The 15,955-nt window shown below is 42.7% G+C and overlaps 2 protein-coding genes across 3 annotated transcripts in view; one reads left to right on the top strand and one right to left on the bottom strand.

The window, feature by feature from the left end:
- The window catches only part of MYBPC2 (myosin binding protein C2), a 70,504-nt gene extending 65,374 nt beyond the window's left edge, over positions 1–5,130 (top strand). For both annotated transcript variants that reach the window (XM_081343114.1, XM_081343115.1), the window contains exons 29-30: positions 4,209–4,252; positions 4,923–5,130. In XM_081343114.1, the coding sequence (XP_081199240.1) occupies positions 4,209–4,219 (11 nt within the window). In that variant the 3' untranslated portion in view covers positions 4,220–4,252; positions 4,923–5,130. The remainder of the gene's footprint in view (positions 1–4,208; positions 4,253–4,922) is intronic.
- Positions 5,131–5,524: 394 nt separating this feature from the next.
- GARIN5A (golgi associated RAB2 interactor 5A) lies at positions 5,525–14,580 on the bottom strand (the record flags this gene model as incomplete). Its single annotated transcript, XM_081346162.1, has 5 exons — positions 5,525–5,549; positions 5,744–5,860; positions 5,902–6,141; positions 6,890–7,068; positions 14,497–14,580. The coding sequence occupies 5 exons, from the start codon at positions 14,578–14,580 to the stop codon at positions 5,525–5,527; spliced, it is 645 nt and encodes a 214-aa protein (XP_081202288.1).
- Positions 14,581–15,955: the final 1,375 nt, after the last annotated feature.

The raw sequence follows: 15,955 nt of genomic DNA, 5'->3' as shown, positions 1-15,955 counted from the left end.
AGTAGTACACCAATTGTAGATTTCATTTGCTGACATAGTTTTAGTCCTGTTTTCAACCTGTAAACATGCAAAAAGTTGATCGTTTTTTGTACTGGCACAGTCAGAAAAAAAGAGATGTAAATCCTTTTTTGCCTACCAATTTACTCAGAGAAGCAGAAATCAGGGGTATCTCTACCTCCCTTTTGGTTCGTTCTTTAGGCAGTTTCACAATGGGGGTGTCATCGGATTGATTCTAGTCAATTTCATAATGTTTCCCCTGTTTGCAATGCTGATTAACATTCTTGTGATTCTGCTTATGCTGCATAAGCAACAGATATGTTTGCATCCTAAAATTAAGCACTGAAGCCATTTGGCAACCCACAAAAGTGGCAAAGCCTGCAAGATGTGTTGTAAAAGGAATTGGGCAAAATGGATTTCTGAAGGAAAACATCGTCATTTACATCATGCATTGCGTCCATGTAAATCTGCATCCTAGTATTTTAAATCAAAACCAGAGAATTTTAAACCGCAGTGTTAGGAATGAAATAAATTTCACTACAAAGGTGTAGGAAAACAAAACAAGTTTTATTGAAGAGTTTGCAAAGGCTGGTGGACCCTTCTACTTGCAAGCAAAGGGCCAGACCCAGATTAGTTCAACATAAACCTTTATACCTGTCCCGCAGAATACATCACATCCTTTTTTTACAGACCCAGTTGATAGGTCCAGTCTGATCCCATACTTTCCAACTGCCTGGTAAAATTATTGGACAGTGCATCTGTACAATTAATAATTCTCCTTTATTTTACCTTTATCTTTCCCTTTTCATGTTCGTGACATTTAACCAACTCAGCTCACAATAGGGGCTTGTTTGTCTAAGCTGGATGATACAAATGTTTCAGCCCTGTTGCCTTGCCTATTTATACAATTTAACTAATGCCTTCTTCAAACCAAAAGTTGTGTATGTCATCACTTTAGCAAGGTTAAATATGGCTGCATTTTGACTATATGATTACTGTATATCTTAAAATACTGGCTCTAAATAGTTTTTTTTATAAAATATAAGCTAATCTATATTACAAAAAATTATAACATATACATTTATTATGTACCTCACAACAACCACAAATAAGGTTCCCTCTTCAGCTCAGTGTGGGATTGAGGCTGCAGAAACTAAGAGCATTCATACTTAAACTGTCTACCACTCTACTAATCTTCTTCATTGCCAGTTATTCCCAATGCTTTTAAAAACTTTTGTGCTTTCTCCCATAAACTGAAACCACATTAAGCAAGTTATCTGATTACTTGCAAACCTAAAACCTAAAGACAACATATTCACCCAATCAGAGCTCCACCAAAACTTAATTAATAGCTGAGTATAGAAAGCTGTTTCAAAGTGGTCGGTCACTGAACATACAGATAATCCTCAACTTACAACCACAATTGAGTTCAAAATTTCTGTTGTTAAGTGAGACATTTGTTAAATGAGTTTTGCCCCATTTTACGACCTTCCTTGCCATAGTTGCTAGGTGAATCACTGAAGCTGATAAGTTAGTAAACTGGTTAAGTGAATCTCACTTCCCCATTGACTTTGTCAGGTTACGAAAGGCGATCACATGAACTTGGGGCACAGCAATGGTTCATAAATATGAACCAGTTGCCAAGCATCTGAATTTTGATCGCATGATAATGGGGATGTTTCAAAATTCATCTGTGAAAAAAGGTCATAAGTCACTTTTTCCAATGTTGTAACTTTGAACAGCCACGTAAATGAACTGTTGTAAGTTGAGGATTACCTAAAGTTTTCTCATTCTGCTTTCAATGTTTATGAATTAAACAAATCCTCTTCTCTCCTCTCCTAAGAAACGGGAGCAACTGGATTATTGACCTGCTGTCCTCACTCGTTTGTGCATTTGCTCCCATGTATTTTGTGTTCATTTGTCTGGCAGTTTACATTTCTTCTAAAAGGCTGCTAATGGGTGGCTGCAAAAATGAATTGATTTTTGAAATTACGGTATAAGCAAATGCACTGAGAAGCCCCAAAAGCCTTCTGTTTTCCTTGTGCCAGATAAAGTTTGTGTGTGTTTTTAACCCCAACAGTGCATAAGTGTTATGTATTAATGAACCAAATGAGAGTTTCCATGCTGGTATGGCACCTCTGAAAGATAGTTTGCATTCAAACTATCTTGGCAATTTAATACAAAAAAAATTATTTATTTATTAGTTAAATTTGGTAGAGGACAGGAAGGCCTGGAGGAACATTGTCCATAGGGTCGCGATGGGTCGGACACGACTTCGCAACTAACAACAACCACAACAACAAGTTGAATTTATATACCGCCCTATTCCCGAAGGACTCAGGGCGGTTCACAGGGCTATTAAAACAGTAGAAAAAAGAATAAAATGGAATTAAATTAGTACAGGCCCACAATTCCTAATAACAATAATTAATTTAATATAATTTAATATAATTTAATTAAATACTTTAAAATTTAAAATCCCTCAGTCCAGGCCAGACAATTCGAACAACCAGGTTTTTAAGTCCCGGCGAAAAGAGCGAAGGCCGGGGGGCAGTCCGAAGCTCCATCGGCAGTTCGTTCCAAAGGGCGGGCGCACTCACAGAGAACGCCCTCCCCCTGGGAATCACCCGCCGGCAATCTCTAACCGGCGGAACCCTAAGGAGGCCCTCCCTGTGGGCACGCACAGGACGATGGGAAACTGATGCTGGTAGCAGGTGCTCCCTAAGGTAATCCGGACCCATGCCATTTAGGGCTTTATAGGTCATCACCAGCACCTTGAATCTCACCCGGAGGGCAACTGGAAGCCAATGCAGCTCGCAGAGAAGAGGTGTTACATGAGAGTATCGGGACACTCCCATTACTACTCGTGCAGCTGCATTCTGCACCAGCTGAAGCCTCTGAGTGGTCCTCAAGGGCAGCCCCATGTAGAGAGCATTGCAGTAGTCTAACCAGGAGGTCACGAGCGCATGAGTGACTGTACGTAGGGCATCTCGGTCCAGATAGGGCCGCAACTGGCGCACCAGGCGAAAATGAATTGAAAACAAACAAACAAATAAATGCCTCCAAACACAAGATGAGCTTACTGGGGCACAAGTTGGATCTGCTGCTGACATGTGAAAGGGAAGAATAAAAACAGCAGATGGCAGCAACTGATTTAGTCTTATGTTCAGAAGCTGGGCAGGGCTAAGCCTCCATAATACTTCTATGGTTGACCTTTCAGAACAATAGACTGTCTTATAAAGTTGAAAGAAAATCCAGAAGTTCTCACTAGCAAACTACTTCTATATTATTGGGAAGAAAACTACAGAGATTTAAATTATCACAAGGCAGATACTTGACTGAATGATAGAAAAGCTTCCAAAGAGGGGGACAGTTGGATGCTGAAACTGATCACTTAGAGAACTATTCCCTTTTGACTAGCTGAGTTCAAGTGGAATACAAATAGTTATTAGTCTGAGATGCTTTAATTTACATTTCTGAAAGGCTAAATTTGATACTCTGATTGGGGTTTTCTAACTGTGATTCTATGGACATGTTCTTCTGTCACTCATGAGCCAAGTTAAATTTGAGGCAGACTACTTTTGAAGAATAAGGAGGAACACGAGATTCTAGGCCAGACATGTCAAACACAAGGCCCAGGGGCCAGATCCGGCCCGCGAAGTGGTTTCATGCGGCCCGCGAAGCCATCCTGGAAACATTGAGGGAACGGCCCCCACTGCCTTTGCCCTGGCCCAGAGACCCTCCTTCTGCCAGAGACCCTCAGATCTGTCCCACTCCTGCCCAGGCCCCCATAGGCACCCTTGATGCGAACGATGTAGAGCTGGCCACGCCCACCCAGTAGGCCATACACACTCTAGCCACACCCACCCAGTAGGCCACGCCCACCCAGGCCATACCCACCCGGCCCCCTGAGGGCAACCGCAATGCTGATGCGGCCCTCAATGAAATTGAGTTTGACACCCCTGTTCTAGGCACTTGCAACTTATCAGGTTTAAATTGTACTTAACATCATGCAGTCAATGGGAGATGGTACACAACCAGCAGCAGAGACAGGGAAAGTCCTCAAGCCTCAACTCAGGATGTGGAATTTGTTGCTCAAATGACTTAAAAAGGGAAAGAAGCTTTGCTCATCTTTTCATGAAACTAACACAAAGCTACAAAGCTCATTCATTTTTGTGTTTCCTTTTTATTCCCTCCTTCTCCCCCAACAGCAGCCCAGTAATCTTGTTGACACAATTGTCAGTTCAGGCAAATGGTGAGTAACATGTATATATTTTCCAATATATATGAAGAGGGAATAAGTCAATGATTGGGATCTAGGGGACAACAATGCATTTGTGAATTACTCCAGAAAGAATTAGAATAACAGAGTTGGAAGGGACCTTGTAGGTCATCTAGGCCAACCCCTCCCAAGCAGTGACTTGGGTGTGTTAGAAAATAACCTGATGATTAGGACCTCATCTTTTTAAAAAGGGTGGTGCTTACATAGGTTTTACACCCTGAACTTGGGCAAATTCAACCTGTCTTACTCAGGGGTGCTATATAAATCCTAAAAACTGGCTTAAGACCTGTAAAAGAATCTGGATGAGTCTTTTACGTCCGTCCATTCTCCACCCTCAAGTTTATAGCATCTTCTGTATCGTCCAACCATTTTTGAGATGAAATACTGTAAAGCCTGTATCCATTACTATTATTGTAGCACAAAGTTTGGTGATTCGAGATGATTCTGTAGATCTCAGGTTGGGTTCCTGCAAAAGAACTCTATCGTACCTGAATTATTTGGTAGCCCTGAAAGACTGTAAAGACTGAACAGGGAGCATGGAAAAGGGCCTTGAGAGGGAAGTCATGACTGAGCCAAATGATCTGTTTATCTACTTACTCCCAATTTCCACAAACAAGTGATTCTTGCTCTGCTTTTTCCTCAGCATGTAGTCACCTCATTTTTGCTCCAGGATCCTCTCCTACTTTGTGCAGAGGCTGGGCAGAAGTGCATCAAGAACATTCTCTCTTCTTTTTACCACCAACCCTATTACAGAAGCCACAAATACCACATCTGGAGCACAATCACAACAATCCAGCTAATCTTTTCCTAATCTGTCTGTTTGTTCAGTCAGTTCGTGTGTCAATAAAGTAAACTTGATTGACTAATCTGGATTCCTCTCCCTATTGGAAAGATCAGCAACATCTAATGTGGAGTGGAAGACAGTGGAGGAAGAGATGTTAAGAGGATGGCTGGTCTGAGCAGATGTCTTACAATTATCCACTATGTAGAAAGCAGTTTTGTTCACTCATTTATTGATGGGGAGGACGGTATGCAACAGTGGTGAGCTTGCGCTGGAAGAACCTTACTTTGTATTAATGTGTGTGTGTGTGTGTGAGAGAGAGAGAGAGAGAGAGAGAGAGAGAGAGAGAGAGAGAGAGAGAGAGAGAGAGAGAGAGAGAGAGAGAGAGAGAGAGAGAGAGAGAGAGAGAGAGAGAGAGAGAGAGAGAGAGAGATTGTTGGTTCCCCTGAACGTCATCTCCTTCTTCATCCGGAGACATTTCTCCTGTTCCTGCAACAAAAGAGAAACAGATAAGGACAGATAGGCAAAGGCACAGAGGAAGCTGACCCCCAAAACCCAGTCATCTGCAATATCAAAATGACCCCAAATGTTCTTAGCATCTTTCTAGCATAACTCAATTGCCTACTAGTTTCAGAACCTGCTTCACCAACTGCCTTTCCCAGCAGGCCTTGGGCGCCCATTACTTTTCCAATACAGCTTTCACTGTTTCTCCAGTTCTGAGCATCAGAGTCTGAATCCCTATCGAATCCCAAGAATCTGGCCCCTTCATGGAGACCCGGGCAACTGGAGGAACCGGGATCCTATAGTGGGGCGGGGACTGGACAAAGGAGCGGAAGCTCACCTAATAAAGATACTTCTGTGGTGATGTAGTGCATTCTCCCTTTCATAAGTAAGGGGAGCATCACTGCGGTAAAAGCGCAAGTGGTATAGCAGCCATATCCAGTGTTCAAAGACCGTATCCTGCTTGAGGGGGTGTGTTAGAAGTTGCAGATAAAAGGTGCGGCCATTGGCCAGACGGACTTTGAGCTGGTACCGTGACTCATCATGGATATAGAGACGGACGAACTTCAAGGGCAGAAGCCTGGGGAAGGAGGAGAGGGAAGATATATATGGATAGGAAGAAACTAGAGAGAGAACCTTAAAGCCAGAGTGTCTATGGAGATTCTCAGTCATCCAAGTCATGGTTGTCCCAAAGGTGATTTTTCAAGAGGCAACTGGACTTTGTTTTTCTTTGATGACATTTCTCATCCAAGAAGCTTCTTCAGCTCTGACTGGATTTATAAATCCTTCCATTCCCTACCATGGTCACAGCTGAAGAAGCTTCTTGGATGAGAAGCGAAACATCCTCAAAGAAAATAAGAAAGTCCAACTGCCTCTTGAAAAAGCACTTTTGGGACTTAAAAGTCAGAGCCGTCCATGGGAAAGTCAAAAAAATCAAGATGCTGACCTCAACAGCCCAATCAAAGCTGCCATCTTGCACTATTTGAATCATCCCCCTCCCCAACACTCCTGCTTAAAACCAGAGGCACACAGATTTTTCTGGACTTAAGTTTCTATTCAGCCTCTGAGTGATGTGCTCAGGGCTGATCTCCAAAATGGCGTGTAGAGATAGCAGAGGAAGTGGAGGATGACCAAGGCAAAACGTAATTTAATGTAACTATTATTTAATAACTAAAGTGAGGTAATATAAGGGCTCTCCATACATTTAATAATTTTCCCCCTTCTATCACACTAAAATTTAGCATATAGATGAATTTTTCGAGATGAACCAGAGACAAAGCATTGGGAGTACATCCCTGTAAGATGGTGGTGTGGTGAAAGGCACTCACGCAACCAGCTGCAGTTCCTCATCCGGGAAAGGCAGTGGTTCAGGGCACTGACATTCACACCATTCTGTTACGCAGGGAACTGGTCGTGCCAGCAGCATAAGATCAGGCATCTTTAGGCATGGGCGGCTGGCAGCGATGCCCACGGTGACTCTGCCGGCAATATCTCCTGCCTTGGTAACCTGGAAGGGAAAGATTTATTTTATTTTTTCATTGCACTTTTACACTGACTATTACAAGAGAAAGCTTTGAAATGGTTTTCACATAACAACTATTAAACTAAAACAGACAGTCAAAAGATTGATAACTAGTCTATGGCTCTGTACAAACCCAACTGGGATACATACATTAATAAACGATAAACTCAATTAACAACAGGCCAGGAATCTGTACAAAACAAGACAGAATTAGAAAAAGGGTATCTCTTTATCCAAGTCACTGGAAATTTGCCAAGTTTTTAAGAAATAAAGATTAAGTCAGGGATAGAGATATTGTGCTCTTCCAGATATTGCAGAACTATAATTCTCAGTGTTCCTTTTCATTGGTTACACTGAGTACAGATGTTTCAAGTTATAAATGAGCAATATCTGGAGGGCTGAAGCTCAAGCAATGAAATCAGGCAATGGTAATTTTAGGAATGAACTCAATTCATCTCCTGAGGATTTATGACACGGTCATCTAAGGCAATGGCAACCATTGTATTATATATTGTTGTCAAGATTATCCATGAATTCAGCTGAAGTCAAGCTTGGCTCAATGTCTTTATTGAATAGAAATTCTCAGAAATTTTTCTTCACCGACCACTTGTAAATTGGTGAGTGATGCAAAAAGATCATTTTGGTTCTAAAAATCAGTGGCAGCTTTGTCTATCCAATGCAAAGGATATGCTTGTTTAGTCAGCAAAGTTTGCTTGAACTGGTTTATTTTGTCTGATTTTGCTTTGGATCAGGTTTAGCATTCTGATTATTTATTTTTTTTTTATTTTTATTACATTTATATCCCGCCCTTCTCCGAAGACTCAGGGCGGCTTACAAGCTTAGCAGTAGCCTTCATTCTATGTATATGCCTGCTTGTTAGGGCTTTCACACACACCCCAAGCGGCATTATTACAAAGTCAGCTTATTGCCCCCAACAATCTGATTAGGCTAAGTACATCAATTAGTTACACTAATATCCCACCTTTTTGCAAGGAGACCTTCTTAGATGCTGTAGAAAGGACTATATCTATACAACTCTGTAACATGGAAAATACTTGGCCTCAAGTCATTCAATAAACTCCCTGGACACCCTGATCCCACATTTAACCAATAGAACAAATTGGCTTCTTCTCAGTTTCTGTATACTTCTTATAGTTTCAGAATTTCTGATGTAGACTAGGAATCTCCAATGTATCTCCTACAGTCTAAGTGCAGCTGTCCATCACACCATATTGATGTGTATAGCAGGAGAGAATATTAAGGCAGCAGATGTTCTTTGCCAGGTGCTATAGATTCTTCCTGCTTAAGAAGAAAACATGACTTGGCTTTGCACCCAGCTGAGAGATAACTGCATTTCTAGTCCTGTTATGGCTCAGGCCGAGGCTTGTCAGCTTGTCACTGGTGGCAATGAATTGTGGTAGGATGGTTACAGGGATCCCTACTTGCTTACTGGCCATTGTCTTTGAACTCCATGCTGGTAGCCTGTGCCTACCCCAGCCAATAACGTGAAGGAAAGGCCAGTGTTTCTCTAAGGATCTATTTGAGTCTGCAGCAGTCATTAGATGGGGCACTTCAGGAAAGGAAAACAGAGACAGGATAACGTAGTGGTGGGGATGCCTTGGAAAATTAGTTGGGAAGGATATGTATTTCTGTGACAGAATAAGGCTGCACTCTTCGTAAGGCCATTGCCGCCACTCTGCTATCAGGGTCTGAGGCAAAAAAAAAAAGTGCTGCATTCACCTCAAAGCTCTCCTTGCTGATCACCCAGGAGCTGCCCTCAGATGGAAGAGTCTCAGTCTTTTCCCTTCCTGGTACCTAAGTTACTCCTTCCATCCCATTTGATGAAAGGGATGACAATCTCACTGTATTCTACAATCTTTGCAGAATAAAAATAATGTTCAGGCATACTTGTCTCTTCTGAGGTGATAAATTCTACTAAGTTATAGATAATTAACATAAAGGTTTTAAGCCATTATTGAACAACCATCACCAAAACAAACACTGGTGTGCTAGTTAATGAAAAATGCTGACAAATAAGTGATAAAGGTAAAATAAGGCAAACGTACTGTATCTCTTTTTGAAGTATAGTTTTTTTTTATTTAATAAATTTATATTTAATGACGTGATTTTTTTCCCAATCTTACTAGAGACTCAAAATACAATAGCGCTTCAGAGCTACGAGCCTTGGGCTAAAGAACAGTCCGTTGTAATGATTCAGATTTGAGATTCCTGATATAAATTCTGTCAGGGGAAAAATCCATTCCAAATATTCAAAGAAATAGAAGGATGAAGACAGATATATGCCAAAACTCCCTTCATAACTGTCTTATGTTGATTAAAGTTCAAAGACTGCCTGGAGCAGATCTGGTTATATAAGGCTGACTTAGGAGAAAAATCACAATTCTCATCGCACAGAGGAGAGACATTTTAGGGACAGCAGGAAATAATGTAGACTAATGCTGAATTTCCTACAGTGAAACCTCCTGCAACCTGGTGTCCTGCAGCTCCGTTGAACTGCATTGCCCATTATAGTCACTAACTGAGCTGTTCACATGTATTTCAGTAAAATCAAATTTCTAAATAAAGCTTGGGACATAATTGAAGTATAACATGTTAAAATGACTTTATTCTTACGCTTTATTGATTTTTCCCCCCTTAGATATCTCAAGTACATTTGATTCCTGGAAACATATTAATGGCATACAAAAATTGGCTTTGCTTATTAAATATAATTCTATATGCTATATCAGATTCCAGTTTGACTTAGGGCATTTGATTTGCTTCTTTAATTCAAAAAAAGATTAGTCAGTAGAAACTGGGTGTAAGGATTCCTATCTTTTATCTAGGTGGGTAAGAAAAGATAACTTTCTCTAACACAGGGGTCCCCAACCCCTGGTCCATGGACAGGTACCAGGCCGCGGCATGCCAACAAACAGTCCGCACAAACAAGCAAAGCTCCATCCACGAGATCCAGGCAGCACACAAAACCATGCACCCTCCGATCCACAGAAAAATCTCTCCCCACGGAACCAGTCCCTGGTGCCCCAAAGGTTGGGGAGCTCTGCTCTAACATGTTTTCCCCCAGATGTGTTAGAATCAAGTTCAGATATCTCCAGGAAAAATTAGATTAGGAATCTCTGACAAGACTTCTAACTATTAAATGCAACCGGACAGAATGAACAACTGGGAGCATAAGGTTAATGTGCTGGTTTTGAAACCAGAGTTCCTGAGTTCTAGTCTTACCTTAGGCAAGAAAGCTGGGTAGGTAACTTCAGCCAGTCACCGTCTCAGCCCAAGCCACCTCACAGGGTTGTTGTTGTGGGAAAAATAGGAGGAACAAGACACAGTAGGTATGTTTGCTACCTCAAGTTATTTATAAAAATAATAAAAGCAGGTTATAAATAAAGCAGGACATAAATAAGTAGTAGAATGGCAGACATTTACATACATAAAGCAGAACAACTAAATGAGGTGGCCATACTTTTTTAAAAAAATGAAAAAAGAAAAGCACCATTCCACTGATTTTTTTATAGGGAGTGCCTTTTCAAAAGTAGCACAGGCTACTAATTATGTTGAGCAAATATAATAACGCTCCTCCACCAAGCAAATTAGATACATCTTACCAGTCAAGAACACAGTTTTAGCATTATATATGGCAATATAAGCCTAACAAATTGATTTTTTCATGGAACCTTGTCTGACTGAAGGAGTTAGAACTTGCTGCTTTTTGGAGGAGTTTCAAAATCTTATGCCTCAGCTAATACAAGCCTGCTAGGGGGCTAGGTTGACTGGGTGGAAATTATTTATTCATTCCATTCTTAAGTTTCTCAAAGAAGTTTGCGGACAGTATAGAAAGGAAAATAATAGTTACCGTATTTTCCTGCGTATAAGACGACTGGGCATATAAGACGACCCCCTACATTTCCTGTTAAATTATAGGGTTTGGGCTATACTCGCCATATAAGACTACCCCTCTTCCAACGCACACCAAATAAAAATTAAAAAACATCAGATTTGATTTTAATATGGTAATTTTAATTCAAATGCTTATGACATGCAGGTGCTTACTAGGAAAACTGTCACTTATAAACATAAGGCTGTTTGTCATCAAACATGTAAACATAAAACAGTGCAAGTGGATTAAACTATAATAATAATAATAATAATAATAATAACAACAACAACAACAACAACAACAATAATAATAATAATAATAATAATAATAATAATAATTAGTAGTAGTAGTAGTAGTAGTAGTAGTTGGAGGGTACCTTGGAGGTCATCTAGTCCAACCCCCTGCTAAGGCAGGAAACCTTATACCATTTCAGACAAATGGCTGTCCAGTCTCTTCTTAAAAACTTCCAGTGTTGGAGCATTCACCACTTCTGGAGGCAGGTTGTTCCACTGGTTAATTGTTCTAACTGTCAGGAAGTTTCTCCTTAGTTCTAGGTTGCTTCTCTCCTTGACTAGTTTCCATCCGTTGCTTCTTGTCCTCCTTTCAGGTGCTTTGGAGAATAGCTTGGCTCCCTCTGCTTTGTGGCAGCCCCTGAGATATTGGAACACTGCTATCATGTCACCCCTCACCCTTCTCTTCGTTAAGCTACACACACCCAATTCCAGCAACCGTTCCCTATTTTCCTAATTCACTTTTTCACTTTTCCTAATTCGCTCTAAAGCTTTCCCTGTGCAGAGCCTTACGTAAAACCAGTAGATGTTGCCCCTATGCTGCACTTGTCTTTCTTAAGTTTGAGCCCTGCAGAGCGAAATCTGTTTAAAACAGCCTGCAGTCTTTCAGCTAATACCTCCTCAGAGCTTCCAGCGATGAGGACATCATCAAAGTAAGGGCATACTCCTGGAATGCCCTTCAGTGTTTTCTCCATCACTTCTTGAAAGATCCCTGGTGCTGAAGAGATACCGAACTGCAAACGGTTAACTCTGAAAGCTCCTCTGTGCGTTAGTATGGTTTGCGCGTCAGCAGTCTCCAGGGCAACCAGGAGCTGCTGATACGCTTGTGCCAAATCTAGCTTTGCAAAAATGGCGCCACCCTGAAGAGAGGTGAGGATGTGGCTGACCGTCGGGACCGGGTAAGCATGCGAATTGAGGGCCCGGTTCACAGTACATTTGTAGTCAGTGCAGATCCTCACCTCCTCGTTAGCTTTTAGTGGGGTAACTATAGGGGTCTCCCATTCACCCCCTTCCATGGGTTCTAACACCCCCTGGTCCACTAGCCTGTCCAACTCCCTCTCTATTTTACTTTTAAGGGCAAAAGGAACCCTTCGGGGTTTGATTCTAATGGGCATAACATTGGGGTTTAACTTTAACTTGATGGGTGACCCAGTGTATGTGCCTAGCTTGTCCTTGAATATGTCTGCAAACGCTTAGCAGATGGATTCGAGGCTCGCGGCCTGGACCCTATGGATCCCTGAGATGCCTATGCCCAGCAGCCCAAACCAGTCCAGCCCCACTAGGCTAGTCCTGCAGCCATCAACTACCAACACATCCAAGTTCCCATGGAACCCTCTGAACCGCACCAACAGTGTGGCCTCCCCCTTGATTTTTACAGGAGCATCCTGGAAGTCAGTTAGTTTTAGGTTAGTCGGTCTTAAAGTAGCCCACCGGTTGCTCCAGCCGCACACTTGTTTAAAAGTCTCCTCAGAAATTATCAAGACAGCGGCTCCGGAGTCTAGCTCCATCTTACAGGATATGCCCTGCAAGTGGACTTCTAGCATAATTTTGGGGGTGAGTAACCGATGGACCCCCAAATGGGAAATGGCCTTAAGGTTCACTATGGCATTGGAGGTCGTGTTTTGGAGTGTCCCAGTACCTTTTGACGACGCGTCCTCGTTCTTCTGACGGCTCCGGCAGACCACAGCGATGTGGCCTGTTTTAAGCAGATTCAGCACTTAGCCGAGCGAAATCTGCAGGTCACTCTTGCATGGTTCCCCCCACAGCCAGCAGACTTGGTACTGGTCGCTCCGGCTCCTGGAATAGCATCAGTACTGGCCCCACCAGCAGTTCTCTGTGACACCATCAGTCTCCACTGAGCCCTCTGGTCTACCCGTGGTCACGTTGGTTGTTATTGCACCGACCTCCGGTCTACCGCATTGATCTCTGCCACATCGTTGTCGTCCGTTCCGCTGTACTCAGCGCTCACCTGGTGCACTGATCCCCCGGAGCTGCTACTGGGTTGGTGGGTTGTTTGACCATCGCCGCTGGCCACCTCATATGCTTGGACCTCGTCCAAGACCTCTTGCATGCTCATTTTCGGCTTCATGAGCAGCTTCTGCCGCAGCCGCTTGTCGCTCAGCCCGAAGGTGATACGATCTCGCAGGCGGTCCTCTAAGTCAGGAAACTTGCAAAGACGAGCGGCTTGTTGCACGTCCGCAATGAAATCAGTTGTTGACTCGCCCGGCCTCTGGATCCACTGGACAAACTGGAATCTCCAAGACATCTCAGACCTCTTAGGCATTCTAGATTCACAGCTCTCCTTAGAAGATCATATAGGAGCTGTGACTAGGGGGGCCTTTGCCCAGGTTCGCCTGGTGCGCCAGTTGCAGCCCTATCTAGACCGGGATGCCTTGCGTACAGTCACTCATGCGCTCTTGACCTCTCGTTTGGATTACTGCAACGCTCTCTACATGGGGCTGCCCTTGAGGACCACTCGGAGGCTTCAACTGGTGCAGAATGCAGCCGCGCGAGTTGTGCTGGGGGTCTCCCGATACTCCCATGTTACACCTCTGCTCCGCGAGCTGCATTGGCTGCCAGTTGCCCTCCGGGTGAGATTCAAGGTGCTGGTAATGACCTATAAAGCCCTACATGGCATGGGTCCGGATTACCTACGGCAGCACCTGCTGCCGGCATCAACCTCCCTCCGTCCAGTGCGCTCCCACAGAGTGGGCATCCTCAGGGTGCCTCCGATCAGAGAATGTCAATTGGTGGCCCCCAGGGGGAGGGCGTTCTCTGTAGGCGCGCCAGACCTATGGAACCTATGGAACCGCTTGCCTGTTGAGCTCCGGATGGCCCCCGACCTTCGCTCCTTCCGGCGCAATTTAAAAACTTATCTATTTGAACAATCTGGCCTGGTCTGATGGGTTTGGGGTTGGATCTAGTTTTAACAGTTTTAATTATTGTATTAGATTGGGCATAACTATTTAATTCTTTTTAACTTCTTTTAACTTTTGTATTCATATTTTGATATGAATACTGAACAAAGAGGGTTACCTGGACCCCTTATATACCTAGCCAGGTGACACTCTGGCCAATCCATCCGTCTGTATCTCCCGCCGAAAACCCTTCAGCCAATCCGGCCACAGCACAGCACCACCTGGTGGTACCTGCAGAGCTGCTGCTCACACCCCATACATAACACATACCAGGGGATATTTTTCTAATTTCTTTCCCATTCTGCTTCACCTGTAAAAAATTGCTTTCATACAGACAACAATCTTTCAGAGCTCCATATTCCCCGCTGTCCAGGCACCTCCGCAGGTCTCCCATTTCAAAGCTTGGATAACTGGAGGACACAGAAGGATCCTGGCTACTGTGATGAAGACCCTGTGGGGAGAACATGAAGAGGAAATGTAAGGGAAATATCTAAAAGGATTGCAAATTTCTATTTTAAATAAATGAAAGGAGAGCAGCTGGGAAAGTCAGGAGTGGCGTAAGGTATTTTGTTGTTTGAAGTGAAGAACAAGACAATTACTCTTTTCATGTATAATAACAGCTAGCAAATTAAATTTATAGTTATTCCTTAAGTTATGACTGTAATGGAGCCTTCCCATCACAGTTGTAATTCATGACAGTCATTATGTTGGCCAGTCATGTGACTGACCCAATTTTAAGACACTTTTTTGCCATGGTTGTTAAGCAAACATATGATTTGCTGTGGGCTAGCTTTGCCGAAAACTGGAAGTAAATGCCCTAAATGTAGCCATTGCCTAAATGCTCAAAGTGAGGTCTGTGGGGAGAGGAGGCGGGGGAGGGGGAAAAATCACCAGAATTTTGAATCTGGGTTGTAAGTATCTGCCAGGTAGGTCAGTGGTAACAGTCGTAAGTTGAGGGGTCCTTTACTTCAGTATTGGCAATGGGGCTGTATCTTTCATTCCACCCAAGGACAACATCAAAGACAATGTATAGATTGGTCCTCTAGCCCCTCATTTCTGGTCCCTGCTTCTCCCAATATTCACCACCTAAGGTAGCTATCTCACTTCCCTTAAAAAAAGGGCTGGTCCTGAGAAAAGCATGTTTGCATTTAGAAATTCCTCAGTGCAATCTCTATCATCTTCTGTTTAAAAGTTAGATCTGACAACAAGTAATTGTTGGGTTCTCTCCAATTGTTGGAGAGAACAATTGTCAGCCAGTCTTGAAAAGTTTGGACTCAATTGCAACAGACAACTTTTTGTATGAATGCTACACTCTCTTGTGGATCATCTGTTGGAGGGCTGATGGTGATAGGGTTAAAACAAGCAATGAGTGGGCACACAAGTTACCTTCCAGACATTTCCCATTTCTTCATTCTCGTTCTTTTTCCTCTTTAATAGCTTAGAGATAGAACTTACAAGAGACCTGAAGTCCTCTTACATAATGATTTTTAAATTAGGTTGAGGGCAACAAATTGTTCATCTAAAGCCTAGATAGACGAAGAGACTACTCATATATTGTGGTAACTTAAAACTTTAATTTCACAACATATAGACAGATTTGACCATGGTTTCAGCTGGGAAACTGTGGAACATCCTAGACCAAGCCAAATCCAAAAACACTAGACAAATGATGACAAATTGGCCACCAATAGATACATACAGATAAACAACATCTACATACTGTGCAAAAGAGACAATCAACAAGCCAGAAAGGGAACAAAAAGATCAAA

This window comes from Vipera berus, assembly GCF_964194415.1.
Source record: "Vipera berus genome assembly, chromosome: Z".
Lineage (NCBI taxonomy): Eukaryota > Metazoa > Chordata > Lepidosauria > Squamata > Viperidae > Vipera > Vipera berus.
Note: the sequence above shows the minus strand (reverse complement) of the source record. Positions and strands in the feature narration are given on the sequence as shown.